The sequence below is a fragment of the Macaca mulatta genome, chromosome 10, assembly GCF_049350105.2.
Source record: "Macaca mulatta isolate MMU2019108-1 chromosome 10, T2T-MMU8v2.0, whole genome shotgun sequence".
NCBI classification, from domain to species: Eukaryota; Metazoa; Chordata; class Mammalia; order Primates; family Cercopithecidae; genus Macaca; species Macaca mulatta.
The window spans coordinates 75,249,917-75,264,354 of NC_133415.1; the positions used below are offsets into that span (position 1 = coordinate 75,249,917).

The 14,438-nt window shown below is 32.7% G+C and overlaps 1 protein-coding gene across 3 annotated transcripts in view; it reads right to left on the bottom strand.

The window, feature by feature from the left end:
- Positions 1–14,438, bottom strand: part of PLCB1 (phospholipase C beta 1) — a 752,445-nt gene that overhangs the window by 148,395 nt on the left and 589,612 nt on the right. For all 3 annotated transcript variants that reach the window (XM_015149373.3, NM_001257867.1, XM_028827440.2), the window contains 5 exon segments: positions 13,372–13,439; positions 11,020–11,116; positions 8,440–8,524; positions 6,661–6,785; positions 2,359–2,513 (listed from right to left, as the gene is read on the bottom strand). In XM_015149373.3, coding sequence (XP_015004859.1) covers positions 2,359–2,513; positions 6,661–6,785; positions 8,440–8,524; positions 11,020–11,116; positions 13,372–13,439 — 530 coding nt within the window.

A 14,438-nucleotide genomic window follows, 5' to 3' on the forward strand; every position in this document is an offset into this window, starting at 1 on the left:
GTTAGGTATTCTTTGTCTAGCTACAGAACTAATTGATATTATAGACTTAAAAGAGATTTTTAATATTACATATTTATAAATGTCTTCCAGGTCTGCCTCTATTTCTGTCCAAATTTTCAAAACCTGAGGTATCCATTAGCTGTCATAAAGGTTAATGGAGGCAAACAAGATGTGCTTCTGCTGTATACTAGGAAGGTGAACAGCAGGAAGCAAGTGCCGACAGAGCAAACCTGGTGAATCCGGGTTAGGTGGTTACAAGAAAGTTGCCTACTGGTCAAGAACTTTCTGAGCTCAAGATTGTGAAAAGGAAACAGCATTACGGCTGGGCTCACAATCTGAACTCAAGATTGTGAAAGGGGACAGAATTATGGCCGGGCCAGAAATCAGACAAAATGGTGGCGTGAGAATAGCCATCAAAGGTTGAGTAAAGTCAAAGTCAGTTACATGCTGATGTGGTCAGAAATTCTGAGTAATGTGAGAGAAAGTCATCAGGAAGGCTCTCTGAATTTATCCTGGGACAACTCATTTCCCCTGTATGTTCTCTTTGGCTTGAGTGCATGGGACCTGCTAGCAACAATCTCTTTGTTTAACTTGAGGTTCTTCGTGAGAACCATGTCTATAAAATGAGCAGACATTTCAAAACATGTTTAAAACTTCTAAGTTATAGAAGTCCTACTTGGAATTCAGATGCACAGATTTTGTGTGTTTAAGATGTTTGACCAAAGTAGAGTCCTATACTAAATTCATGACACTAAACCACAATGTTCTCATCAGTAAAATAGGATGGTACAACATTGTGTAAGCTCATAAGTCCATTCTGACATTATAAAATCTATGCCAGAAAATGAACACAAAGGCATAATTGGAAAGTTATGATCTGCATCTTGGCTCTAGCTATAATGTGAAAGGTAGGGCTCTACTGCAGTGAGGACTGTCCATTCTGGGGAGACTGACAGCTCTGGAACAGCATCTCTGGACAGGAGCAGCAGGTTACACTTGTCTGGGGCTCAGTTATTTCCCCTTCACAACTCAACATACTTTCCTGCCTCTGTGTCATTGTTTTATAATTGCTTACTGTAACAGTAGAATTTTCAAGACAAAAAAAAGCAAACAAATACATTCAAAACAAGACGAATCTACAAACAAGACAAAAATGTTATTAATTCAACCGAACTGTAACAATTGAAAACGATTCTAAAAGCAGCATTCTATCAGTACATGAAGCTTATGAGTTTATCTTAATCACACCTGACAGAAATTAAACAGCCTTTTCTGAAAACAGTTTCCTAAAATAAACTCTAATTCTGCCAACTTGAACTCTTTATATATGTGGCTTGAAGTAATTTCAAAAGATATAATTATGAGACACTTCATTGAAATTTTATTCTTTAAACCCTTGATATAAAGTGACAAAAGTTTTAAGGTAAAAATGTGCTCAACTGCTTAGGGTAGAAAGAAATTAGTGAAGCTGTTATAGAAAGTTTTTTACATAGTTTTTCAAATGCCTTTGTTTAAGGTTAATCAAAAAATTGCATTTATGTCCATTAAAAAAATTTCTTAGTTCTATAGTTATTCAGTTAAACAGAAAACAGATAATATTTTTGAAAAGCTTTAACAGTGAAGAATCCATGTAAAAATGTATTCTAAAAAATTGATTTTCCTTTCACAGTATTAAAAATATTTTCTGATTGCTAAAAAATTATATCTGCTATAAAATCAATTTCAAAGAATAAAAAATCATTTGGAATTATTTAGGGTCAGATATACATATGTATGTATATATATGATTTTATATATTTATGATATATGTATATGTATATATATCAATATATACATAAATATTTAATAAAGCACCTCTTTTATTTAAAGATCATTAACATGTGTTTTAAAATCTCTGAATGCTCTGGAAGATTTTTAAAAACCATTTAAAGTAACTTGAAAGCTTTTGTTTAATATTTGATAATTTATTGAGGGAATGTTCTTTCTCTAATTTTGCTAAGAACCAAAGCGGGGGAAAAAAAGACCAGAAAATCTCTCCAATATGGGCCACTAATTATCATGTAAATTTCACAGTAGGATAGTTACACCAAAAAAGAGAATTGGTTATGACGAGTCTCTCTAACTTATTTTATTGATTTAGAGTCCGATTTTTATCATTAAGAATGAGATTCAGTCCCTTTATCTTATCCATGTGGCCTACGAAAACTTTTAATGTGTATTTGATCTTTAGAGAAAAAAAATGTAGGAAGAAAGTAGAATCTTTGCTAGTTACTAAATTTGTAATGACTAAGCCACTTCTTTATGCAATGTAAATTCAACACTATTGTTAGGAACGCTTTTGTGATGGGGAATACATACCTTAACAGACAAAGTGTTTGCCACTATCCCATCTACGATGCCTTCAGTAAATGGATCAAAATGCTTGTCAGGCCTCCTCATGAACTCTGGCTTCAATCGATAGCCACTCTTTCCGTTGTATTCATACATCCCCATATTTATTTGCATAGCCAGGTCTGAGTATCAAAAATACAAGTCTTATTGTGAATTTATCTATATTTGGGATAAGAAAGTAAGATTGTAAAGTTAAGTTTATCACGGTCTACTTTTATGACTGTACTCCTTTAGAAGAGAGTTAGTTATTGTAGAAATGTAGAAAACACAGATAAGAAAAAAAATTTACCTGTAATCCCCAAATCCAGAAATAATCACTGCCAACAGGGGGGTATACAGTCTGCTTTTCCACTTCAAATATATTTTGACATACAGTATGTTGATTTCATTTGATATTTATCTGCCTTAATTATAACAGCTTTCTCAAATTCCTTTGATTAAATATATTAGAATAATATATTTAGATATTATATTATGTATTAAATATTATATTAATATATAATAGAATATATTATATTGTAATATATAATAGAATATATTATATTGTAATATTTAATATACATATATAATGTATCTAGTATCTATATATAATTATATATAGTATATATAAAATATCTAATATATAATTATATATAGTAAATATAAAATATCTAATATATAATAGATCTAATATATTAGATATATTATTCTATTATTATATATTATATGTCTATATTATATATTATATATCTATATTACATATTATACCTATATGCTATAGATAATATATATTAGAATAATATAATTTATTTATTCTAATATATTTATTAATAATTATTCTATAATGTATATCATAATATAATAATTATATTCTAATACATTAATATATAATATATTAAATATAGTATTCTAATACTTAAAGCATATATTAGAATATAATGTATTTAATCAGTCCCCTTTTGGGCACATTTATGTTTTTTCTAAGTTTTCACCCTTATGATGTTTTGATAAACATCACTGTGGTGAAATCTTTGAAGCCATCATCAGTGATTTTCTTATAAGTGGAATTTCTGGGACAAATGATGTCCACATTGGAAAAGCTTTCTTTGATGCCTTGCTAAAATCCCCTTCCAAAAGCTTAAACCAGCTTATACTGCTAAGCCATGTTTTTGAGAATGGACTTCTCCATACCTCATTAAAAGAGGATTCCGTCATTCCTTTTCTTGGTTTTTAATTTGTACATAAAATTACTTTTTAAAAATTTGCACTTCTGTGATTACTTACAATGAATGTCTAATTATGCATAGACTCTTCCAGCAATCAAAGGTTACTGGTCAAAATTTTCCTCAGACTCAGTGCATCAAATGAACGTTCACACATATTGCAATTGATAGGGTGTAAAAATACATATTAAAGTTGTAAAGAATCTGGGAAGTTGTCAACTGTTCCAGGTTATCTGTGTCACAACTCATCTCTATGTGGATAATAAGGAGGTGATGATAGAATTATTCTAAAGTTTCATGTAACAAATCATTTTTAGAGCAGAAAAAAAAAGTGAAATTTTCTCTTACTAAACTATTATTTTATAAACACAACTATGATGCCAAAATTGGACAAAATTTCAAGAAAAATAATGGATTTATGACACTTGAAAAAATTAGCTTCAAAAGCCTGAAAATTACATTAGCAAGTCATATATTCTAAAAATAATACACAACAAATAAGTAGAGCCTACCTTGGGAACAAAAGGATAATTATATAATAGGAAATGAGATCTATTAAGATAACTTATCACATTTATGTCTGAAAGATGAACATTTGAGCATCCCAATGGATGTCCAAGAGACATTTAATAACATTCAATACAAACTTCTAAAACATTATTCGAATAGGACCCGTGTCCTTTAGTATGTTAAAGAATATCTGACTCAAAGACACAGCCAATATCTGACTTGATGATATCACAACACTGAAATTTATATTAGGATCAGGATGAAGAGAAAGATGCCCACTCTTCACTTAGATAGAAGATGTAAGACCTGGTGTTTGATAGACAAGGAGGTGACTATAGTTAACATTAATAGTTTGTACATTTGAAAATAGCTAGAAGAGAACAATTTGATTGTTTCTAATGTAAAGATAAATATTTCAGGTGATGGATATCCCAGTTACTCTGCTTTTATTATATAAATGTATCAAATTATCATATGTACTGTAAACATTTGTACAGCTATTATGTATCAATAAAAAAATAATTGATTTTTAAAAGCCATAAATATCTAGCAAATTGCTCTTAATTGTGACTTAGAGCTTGATAGATACTTAATAAAAGGCATAATGTTGAACTTCCTACTGAAAAAAAAGGAAGATGCCCACTCGGAACCCTCATTTAATACCTTAGAATGGTCAGGCCAAAGCAATAAATAAGGCAGGCGGAGAAATGAGATATGATTAAATTACTGTCTTTGTGTGTCTAAAAATTCCAATAGAATGTACTGCAAAAAAATAGGCTATTATAAGAATTTAGGAAGATGATCATTTGTAAAATATAATAATTTATAAAATAAATAAACATACAAATATAAATATCCAGAAACAATCTGTTAAAAATATAATATAAATAAAAAGAAAGAGCCAATCTAAGAAAACTAGACCTCTGATGAAGACAAGTGATTTTGCTGAGGGACTAAACACAAAAAATTTTAAAGTAAAGAGAAAAGCATATTTCCTGTGACAGAAAGAGTAAAAATTAAAAAGGTGTCAGCTTTTGTCAGATAAATTTATAAATTTAATGTGATTTAAAAAATAGTTTTCTTTTTTTTAGTGGTCAAAGTAAACACAACACAGTTAGATTAAGTTTATTTGAAATAAGAATTCCACTGGCAATGGCAAAAAAGGAATTGAAAATTAATGGTAGTAAAGGAGAATCACCACTTCCAGGTATTAATCCATATTATAAAATACAGTAAAAAAACAGTGAGTTATTGCATCCCGGAAGGCAGACAAATTTATTAATGGAAAAGATATAAAGTGAAAAAAATGGGTCTGAATTAATAACCACAACGAAAAAGGCTGCATCTATTAAAGTGTAATTCCAGTTCAGTGGGATGACTGTTTAGGATGAAAAAAAGGATTGATCTCACTTAGACTATGGACCAAAATTAAATTCTGATGGATGAAAAGGCTAAATAAAAAAGAAACCATGGGAAAAATGGGAGCATAAGGCTCTCATCCTGGGGTGAGAAGGCTGTAATCACACACGTAAACCAAGAACTTTAATTAAACATTAATCAGCCCGACCTGATCCGATGAATTTGTCTGGTTCACAAAAGACATTATACCCTTTAAATAAAAAAGTGCTGTTATAAATCAACAAGAAAATTGACGATAGTCCTGAATATGCAATTCATAAAAGCAGAAATACAAAAATCAAGGAACATATTTTTAAAAGTTCAATTTCAATAATGATTCAAGAAATGAATTTAAAATAACAGTGGAATAACAGATTTTTGTCTGAAGTTTAATTACTATTATTATTATTTAATGATAATACTTAATCACCAAGATCGCAAATAAGAGGCCACGTCATATTAAACTTTGCCAACAGCGGAGTAATGTAGCGCAACATTTTTTACAGACAATTTGGCAATATTCATAAAGGTAATTAAAACCTTCACATTTTTTAACACTAGTAATTCTGTTTTTAAAATCTTTTCCAAAAGAAATTTAGGGAATAGAAATAAGCTTTTAGTGAATTGTGAAATACGCTTAGTAAGAAGTTATTGAAATTCATGTCTGTGTATGGCCCTTAAGTGAGTGTATGTTTATATATGTATATACGAATTATATATATGTATTTATTTTAAATGAGGAGTTACATAAAAAAGCATTTATATGTAGACAAAAAAGACATAGATTACAAAGCTAAAAGTCAACACTGTCGAATCTCTGAGTTGGTAGCATTCCTGGCAGTTCATTTTTAAAGTACTTACTGAATTTTCCATTATTTTCAAAATAAATATGTATTATTTTTAAAAGTATAAAAATTTTTGTTTGAAAAATAATGCAAAACCTGCAGAAATAAAGATCCATTTACAGAATAATTGAATAAAATGTCTAGATTTTCAAAATTCACTTTTTTTATGCATGGATATTCCCTTCATTGAAATTTGCTTTTATTATTTTTTTCAATCAAGTCTGGCAATTTTCTCTCTCCCAATTATGTAAGAATGGTTTTTGGACACTTGGCAATGTGACTTTATAGCAGAATGGGAACAAGCATGTACTTACCCATTGTCTGGAAATTAAGTGCCACCATCTGACAACCCGCATTCCAGAAGAGCTGAGGCATATAGTTGGATGAATCCACACGTGTTCCTTTTGGATATATCCTGCTAAGCTGCATTTTGTTATATCTGGACCATCATGTTAAGTAGTGAATACAATTATAAAAATATTTAGTCAGCAATACTCACTAAGAAGCTATCTTCCATCTTTCTCCATTTGGAAAATGAAGTAAATATTGATGATCTCATTGGGCTACTTTGGGATATTTAGTGCTAATTTTATGAAAGAAATTAAATACCCTGTTTCATTTTAATTTAGTTCATGCATAATAGCAAAAATTTTTGCTGTCAGTAATATCAAATATGCAAAAAGCTTTCTAAACCAACATAATAAGTATGCTCTTATCACATAGGCATAGCATCACCTTTGCAGAGCCCCGTGGGTAAAAGTCAATGAGGTAGCAAAAAGTGGCTGAGGCAAAGTCAATGTGATTTTGTGGAGAGTATTAAGGATGGACTTAATGACTAAGGACACATAAGGAGGCTGGAATGTGTTAAATCATTTGAAAGAATGATATTGTGTTTGGCAGAAGTAGATAATATGCACTGTATAGCTATTTTTGAAATGCTGTCTGCTCATTTTATTAATTTTCTCTGGGAATGCTATTTGCCAAGACTGTGGTACTCTTTATAATTGATAATAAGGTCAATGTAGCATGGAAGTTTCTGATCTTGCTTCATATTTTGGTTCCTATCATCATCAGTTTTCCATCCTAAGAATCTTGTAGTTGTTGGACCATGCTATGTCTTTAAAACATGACTGACTAATTCCTATCACCAAGTTAGGTGAAGGTTGGTTAGGATTCTGAGCTAGGCAAAATGAAATTGAACCTCAACTCTCAACCTTGCTAGCTGAATAACCTTGGACAAGTTATTTTGTCTTTCTGTGCCTCCGTTTCCTCATCTATAAAATAGATTAAACAATTTCTACATCATTGGACTACTGTGAGAATTGAATGAGCTAAGACAAGGTCTATCACACAGTCAATAATGAATACTAACAATGATAATTTTCTAGCAGGACTTTATTTATGGAGTCAACATTTATTTCTTTTTCCATTGATGAATTTTAAAGGTAACTTTATTCTAGGACTTACTACATGAAATTGAGCACTTTGTGATATTTAGTGTTAATTTTATGAAAGAAATTTAATAGCCTGCTTCACTTTATTTTAGTTCATGGACAATAGCAAAAATTTTTGTTGTCAGTAATATCAATAAATCCATTCTTAGTAATGTATATTTATATTTACAATGTCATCATCATCATCTTCACTATTTGGACATATGGTACTTATAAGTATGTGAGATGCCAAGTCAGGCATATATTTCTTTACATATATCTTACATATGTGTAAAGTATGCATACTCATGTTACATATGTTGTACCTAATCCAAAGAGCAAACCATAAAGATAGTATCATTACTTCTGTTTTATAGACAAGGAAAGTCTCGATTAAGCAAATTGCCAAAAGACACAGAGCTTGGTGGTGTGAAGGCAACCTTGAAATCTAGGCTTCCTTTATTCCAAGACCAGTTTTTTATTCCATAGGCCAGACTACCCCGCCCAGCATTGTATATGATACCTGAAACTATTTATCCGCCCCAGGCTATATATTTAAGCCATTTTATGCATCTTTCTCCTTATTAAAAAAACAAATGAACAAATAGCACAAGACTTCAGCAGTGTTCATTCTGCAGCCATTCGTCAAATCAAGGATACTCTACAAATTCCACCGGAGACTTGGTGAGTTGTTCAAGTCCTTTGGTTTCCACGAAGGAAGACATTTCAAAACTTTTATTTCTTTCTGAGTTAAGCAACAACAAAACAAAAAAAGGGAAGATGAGAAATACAATTCATTGTTATAAATTATAACTTATAAAAGAAATGGGTAAATGTTCAGTGAAGTTGAGAGCAAACAAACCTCAATGTAACTTTAATATTTAATTTTTTTTTCTAGTGCACTATTTACCTGTAACAAAAGCTGAGTCTTGTTAGTTGTCTTTTCTAATATTTGCTACTTGGGTCAGAGCTACTTATGCTTTTGTAATTTAGGGACATAAATGAATTTTAGATAAGTATAGTGTGGCAATAAAAAAATTTGTCAAAAGAGCAGGGACCCTGTGGGAATCTTTTGTTCTAAATTCACCCAGATTTTGTATATACAAAAACGTATATACAAACTGATAAGGGCCAATGTGGGGTTTAACAAAAGAGACCATGGGAATGTTTGTGCTAGGTGCTATCTCTCTCATACCCACATTGTCACCTTATCAGTTTGTATATACTTTTTTGTTCAAATAACTAATATGACAGAATTATGGTCTTTGAAAACAGAAAGATCCTTGGAAATTTTCCAGTCTCATGGCTTCATTTTCATATTAGATACATGATATGGTTTGGCTGTGTCCCCACCCAAAATCTCATCTTGAATTGTAATACCCACAGTGTCAAGAGGGGGTTACCAGGTGGGGGTAATTGAATTATGGGCATGGTTCCCTCATGTTGTTCTCATGATAATGCATTAGTCTCATGAGAGCTGATGGTTTTATAAGCATCTGGCATTTCCCTTGTCTGTTCTCATTCTCTCTCCTGCTGCCCTGTGAAGAGTCGCCTTCCACCATGATTGTTAAGTTTCCTGAGGTCTCCCCAGCCATGCAGAACTGTGAGTCAATTAAACCTCTTTTCTTTACAAATTACCCAGTCTCAGATATTTCTTCATAGCAGCACGAGAACCGACTAACACAGTATGAAACAAAATGGAGACCAGAGAGGAGGATGTGCTAAACACAAGAGAAACATTTTGAAAGTGAAATTCAAGCCTCCAATTAAAGTGAGAGAAACAAAACAAAGTTATCCTAGTTTAGAAAGAGCAAGAGTCACTTTCTACCCTCGTCCCCACTAAAAAACAACTATTATGAGCAGTATTTTAGATAAGTATCGCACAGGGTGGTTATACAGCTCCAAATTTTTTAAACTGACTTATCTTTGACATATTTTCCCTCTTTGACCTCTCTTTCAAAATTAAAACCTCGTTTTTCTTAATGATTTCCAGGCTTCTTTATCCATCTTCTCATCTTCTCCAATCCACTCTGAGGCAAACCTTGGCTTGTCTTATTTTGGTCCATCATAAATCTATTTTTATATGACTTATTAAATTAAGCATAACTATTAATTAAAATTAAGTCAACATTAGTAGGTACTTGGTAAAATATGTTGAATATTCTTTTTTTAAGATTATAAAATCATATTAAACACATGGAGAAAAGTGCTTGTTTGTGAGTCTAGCTGGTGCTGTTGTTTCCAGGTTCTGACGAATCTAAATATATCGGCTCTTTCTCACACTTGGCTACTTATCTTGGAACTTTAACTAATGAGTTAGAGAAACTCATTTTGCAGTCAATGAAATTACAGTGGTATAAAAATAACTATGCAAGGATGTTTCAAATAAAACAACTTGTAGGAAATATCAGAAATTAGGACGTCGAATTAAATGTTGAGAAATCATTATATATAAACTCTTGGAAGTTGAATTCTTTGTTGTAGAGATCTAGATTCCATACACCACTAAGTGAAGACTTTTTGTAAAATTATACAAATATAAACAAGTGTGTTTTGTAGAGGCTTGGATTTTAATACAGCTGCAAAGCCATCCTTGATTAGAAGCTAGTACATTTAGGCAACATTTCTGTTTTTAGTGTACACCCTTATAAGCAGCTAGTAAGTTTCAAGGATTCCCTTAATCTGATAACATGTTACACTTCATGCAAATACAAGGGGCATTTTCATAAAAGAACCCTTTTTTCTGGGTAAAGATGATATTTTTATTTGCATAAGTATGGATGTATAGTTGAATAAAGGGAAAACACAAAGTGATGTGAATTAATGCGTTTTATTCTAAACATACAAAATGTGCTGGACAAATGGAATATAGATAAATTGGTTCTATTTCTAATTATCAGGGTTCATCAAGTCTCTGCCTGCTTCCCTTCTGGGAAATAGTTTATTTCAACATTATCACTTATGTAATAGATGGATGTCACTGTGCGTTGCGAACAAAAAGCAAAGTACAATTCCCAATTGTACTTTCTCATATGGTTATTTTTATATATTACAATACATGTATATTTATTATATATATGTGTAAAGGTAACAAGACAGTCAAAATGTACATATATTTAAAAATATATTCAAAAGTATAAATAGCTCTATTAAGGGTAACATTCTTTGGTCCCATTACTCTGCATTTAAAATATAATCATTATATGCTACAAGAGGGGTTTCTCTCCAGGGAAAACTTACTTTTTGAAATTTCAAATGACTCAAACTTGACCGGCTGAATGTAGTTCACCAGGTTAGACATTTCCTCTGTGGCCATAGCCTCACTTCCAGCGGTCCCCTGGAAGTAGGAATAAAACAGAAGACATTGCCAGAGTCAGCATTATATTATCAGTTATTTTCCTAGGAAAATGACAACATGACTCAAGCATGCAGATAATCATCCCTCCCTTTCTGAAAATTACAAAAAGAAAAATCATTACAGGAGAAAGGCAACAGCAACACCTCATTTGATAAAAGGGAGGGAGGAAGGGAGGTGGGAGGTTGAATGGCGGCTGGCAGCACGGCCCCAGCAGAATCACTCCGTACCCCCTGCCCCCTCCTAGAAATGCCTGATCTTAGCCCCTCTGCAGGCCTCAGGCTCAGATCCTGCATTTTACTGAGGTGACTGGAATGCCCATCAAAGTTTGAGAAGTACTGAGCTATAGCTCATCTTCTATTGCAGGGGGTCCATAGGTGTTGTCTAAGGTTAGTAATTTTTTTTTCTTAACTTTTCTTTTAAGTTCAGGGGTACATGTGCAGGGTTTTTATATATATATATATATATAGGTAAACTCATGTCACAGGGGTTTGTTGTCCAGATTATTTTGTCACCCAGGTATTAAGCCTGGCGTCCATTAGCTATTTTTCCTGATGTTCTCCCTCCTCCCACCTCCACCTTCAGTTAGGCCCCATGTCTGTGGTTCCCCTCTATGTGTCCATGTGTTCTCATCAGATTAGTAAATTAAGAATTCACTGCACAATAAGAAAATTATTAGGCAGGTGACCACCAAATGAACTGAAAATTGTTAATAATAATAAAAAAGGTTGCTTTGTGGAAATGGGCAGGGGTGGGTAAACAACTCCTGCTTTTCTTCATCAACACTCCTCCCTCCCTGCCTTCTTGGTTCCTGGTGTGTCTTAGACAAGCAGGGTAGTATAGTGCAGGGATTAATGGCTCGGGTTCCAGAGCTAGCCTGCCTGATTTTGAATACCAAGTCCACTAGTTAGAAACCGGGCAACCTGGAGCAACTTACTTAACTGCCCTGTGCCTCAGTTGACTCATTTGTAAAATCAGGATAAAATCAATTCCTACAGCATATAGTGGTTTTTGATTAAAAAATAAGTTAATTTATGTGAAGGAGCTTAGACCAGTACCTGGCAAGTAGTACAATCTTACGCTGCTTTTGCTATTATTAGATATGGCATATTACTTTGCTAGAGTTTTTAATGAAAAAGAAAACCAATAATACAGTGTTGGCACAAGTTGGCCCTCTGTAGAGTGATCTAACATTTTCTCACACTTTTAGAAGAGAGGATGCATGGAGATGAGTGTCTTATAAAAATTCTGGGAGTAATATTTAGGTCAAATGTTAACTGGGAAACATTCATTTGCAAATGGACTATCCAATTAGCAAGAGAGTTTAAAAATTATTTAGAATCACTGATCAGAAATTATACACAATTAAAATCATGCTCAGGAACATATACTTTGCCAGACACGGTAAGTTGTTTTCTTCCTGGAAATTAAAAATTGAAATTTAGTGGCGGAACATAATTAAACAAAACTTTAGACATTAAAAAATAATTCTAAGAGGAAGGACATTAAATAAGAGCAGCTTATTGTTTGTTTCATTTTCACTAAATTGTAGAGCTACAAGTGCTGAGACAGAACATATCTAACAAATTTGAAAGCAGATTCAATATAAACTTAAAAATATGTATTTTTAAAGAGAGACAGTGTCTTGCTCTGTTATCTAAGCTGGAGCACAGTGGTGTGATCATAGCTCACTGCAGCCTCAAATTTTTGGACTCAAGCCATCCTCCTCCCTCAGCCTCCCTAGTAGCTGGAACTACAGGTGTACACCACTGCACCTGGATGTGTTTTATCTTTCATTTTAACTTGTTTTTAAAGGTATGAGGTCTCACTCTGTTTCCGAGATCGTTTCAGTATAAACTTTTGCTAAGACAAAATTCTAAAATTCCAAAATTCCGATTGACCTGCTTCTGATTCTCTTCTAGGTTCTGTGCACTTAATATTTCTGAGCTAATCAAGTTACTCAGGATGCCTAAGTTTATATAAATAGGTAGCTCTAGTGTTCCAAAATTACAACAATGCAATGAATGTCACAGTTCTGAGCATTTTTCTAAACCGCATATCTTCTCTGGTCTTTGGAACATTTCATAAGCCATTTAACTGCATCAAAAATTGAAGCTGGTCATTGGAAGGCACAAATTTACTTTTTGCCACTAGATGGCAGAAAGTGACCATGAGACAGATCCAGGAGGGTACAGGTTGGTGGAATGCCTTTGGGACCAGAAACCCTAAGTACCCACCTCATCCATTGAAGATTTTTTACAGTCATCATCATCATCATCGTCGTCACTTTCCGTATCAGCTTCTCCTGTCAAATTTTAATAACAGATCATGATGTCAACATTTCAACATTTAGCTTTAAAGCACTTGTAACACATATTTTATCAAAAATTAATTACAGATTTCCTTGGAAGTTGGGCTTTCTGTTGGTTTTAAAATTATTTTTTTCAGGGATTTAAACTTCGTTCGTTATAGGAAATTACACTGACCTTTTAAATATAGATTTTTTTCCTAAACTGGATTTGTTCATAAATACCACTTAAATTTTTTAAACTTCTATTAAAAAATGCTTGTCTTAATATTTTTTCCCTATATGTTTTTAAACACATGGCATTGAACACAGTTTGCTGGCATTGAACACAGTTTGCCTTCTATTGTACGTGTATTCTATTTTGATATACAAACACTCTCTCAGGGTCTCTATGACCCCGAAAACAAATCAATTATCCCTCCTTCATCTTTCCCTTCTTTCCCAAGCCCCAACTCTTCCATGCAATGCTTGGTCAGCACATAGCTCAGCGATCTTGTGTTGACATTTTCCCCAAGGCCAGAGAGGACCTTGCAGTAGTGAAAGAAGTTAGGAGCTGGGGCAGGAACTCTGGGGCTTTGGCAGCAAACTCACTACACAATAATCGTGAAGGGCCAACTTTATCCTAATATTTGTCTGCAAGCTTATTTGATGGACGTCTTGTCATCACAACAAAGCACATATCGTAGAAAATGCTGATATTCTTTTTAAGAGGTCAGGATAACATGGGTGCATCCTTAAATATCAGCATGATTGGAAATCTAACTCCATCAGAAATAATTCAGCATCATATTTAGCCAATATACAGTAATTAAAGCTACATATTTAGCCAATATACAAGTAATTAAATAAATTGTTTTTCCCCTGAAGAATTAGTGGATATTTCTGCTAGGTTAAATATTCATATCAGTATGAAGCATTACATTCTTCCATAGCTATGGGCTTCAGTCAGACCCAGTAAAATCCATTATATAAAAAAGATTTTCAAGTAAAAAGTCA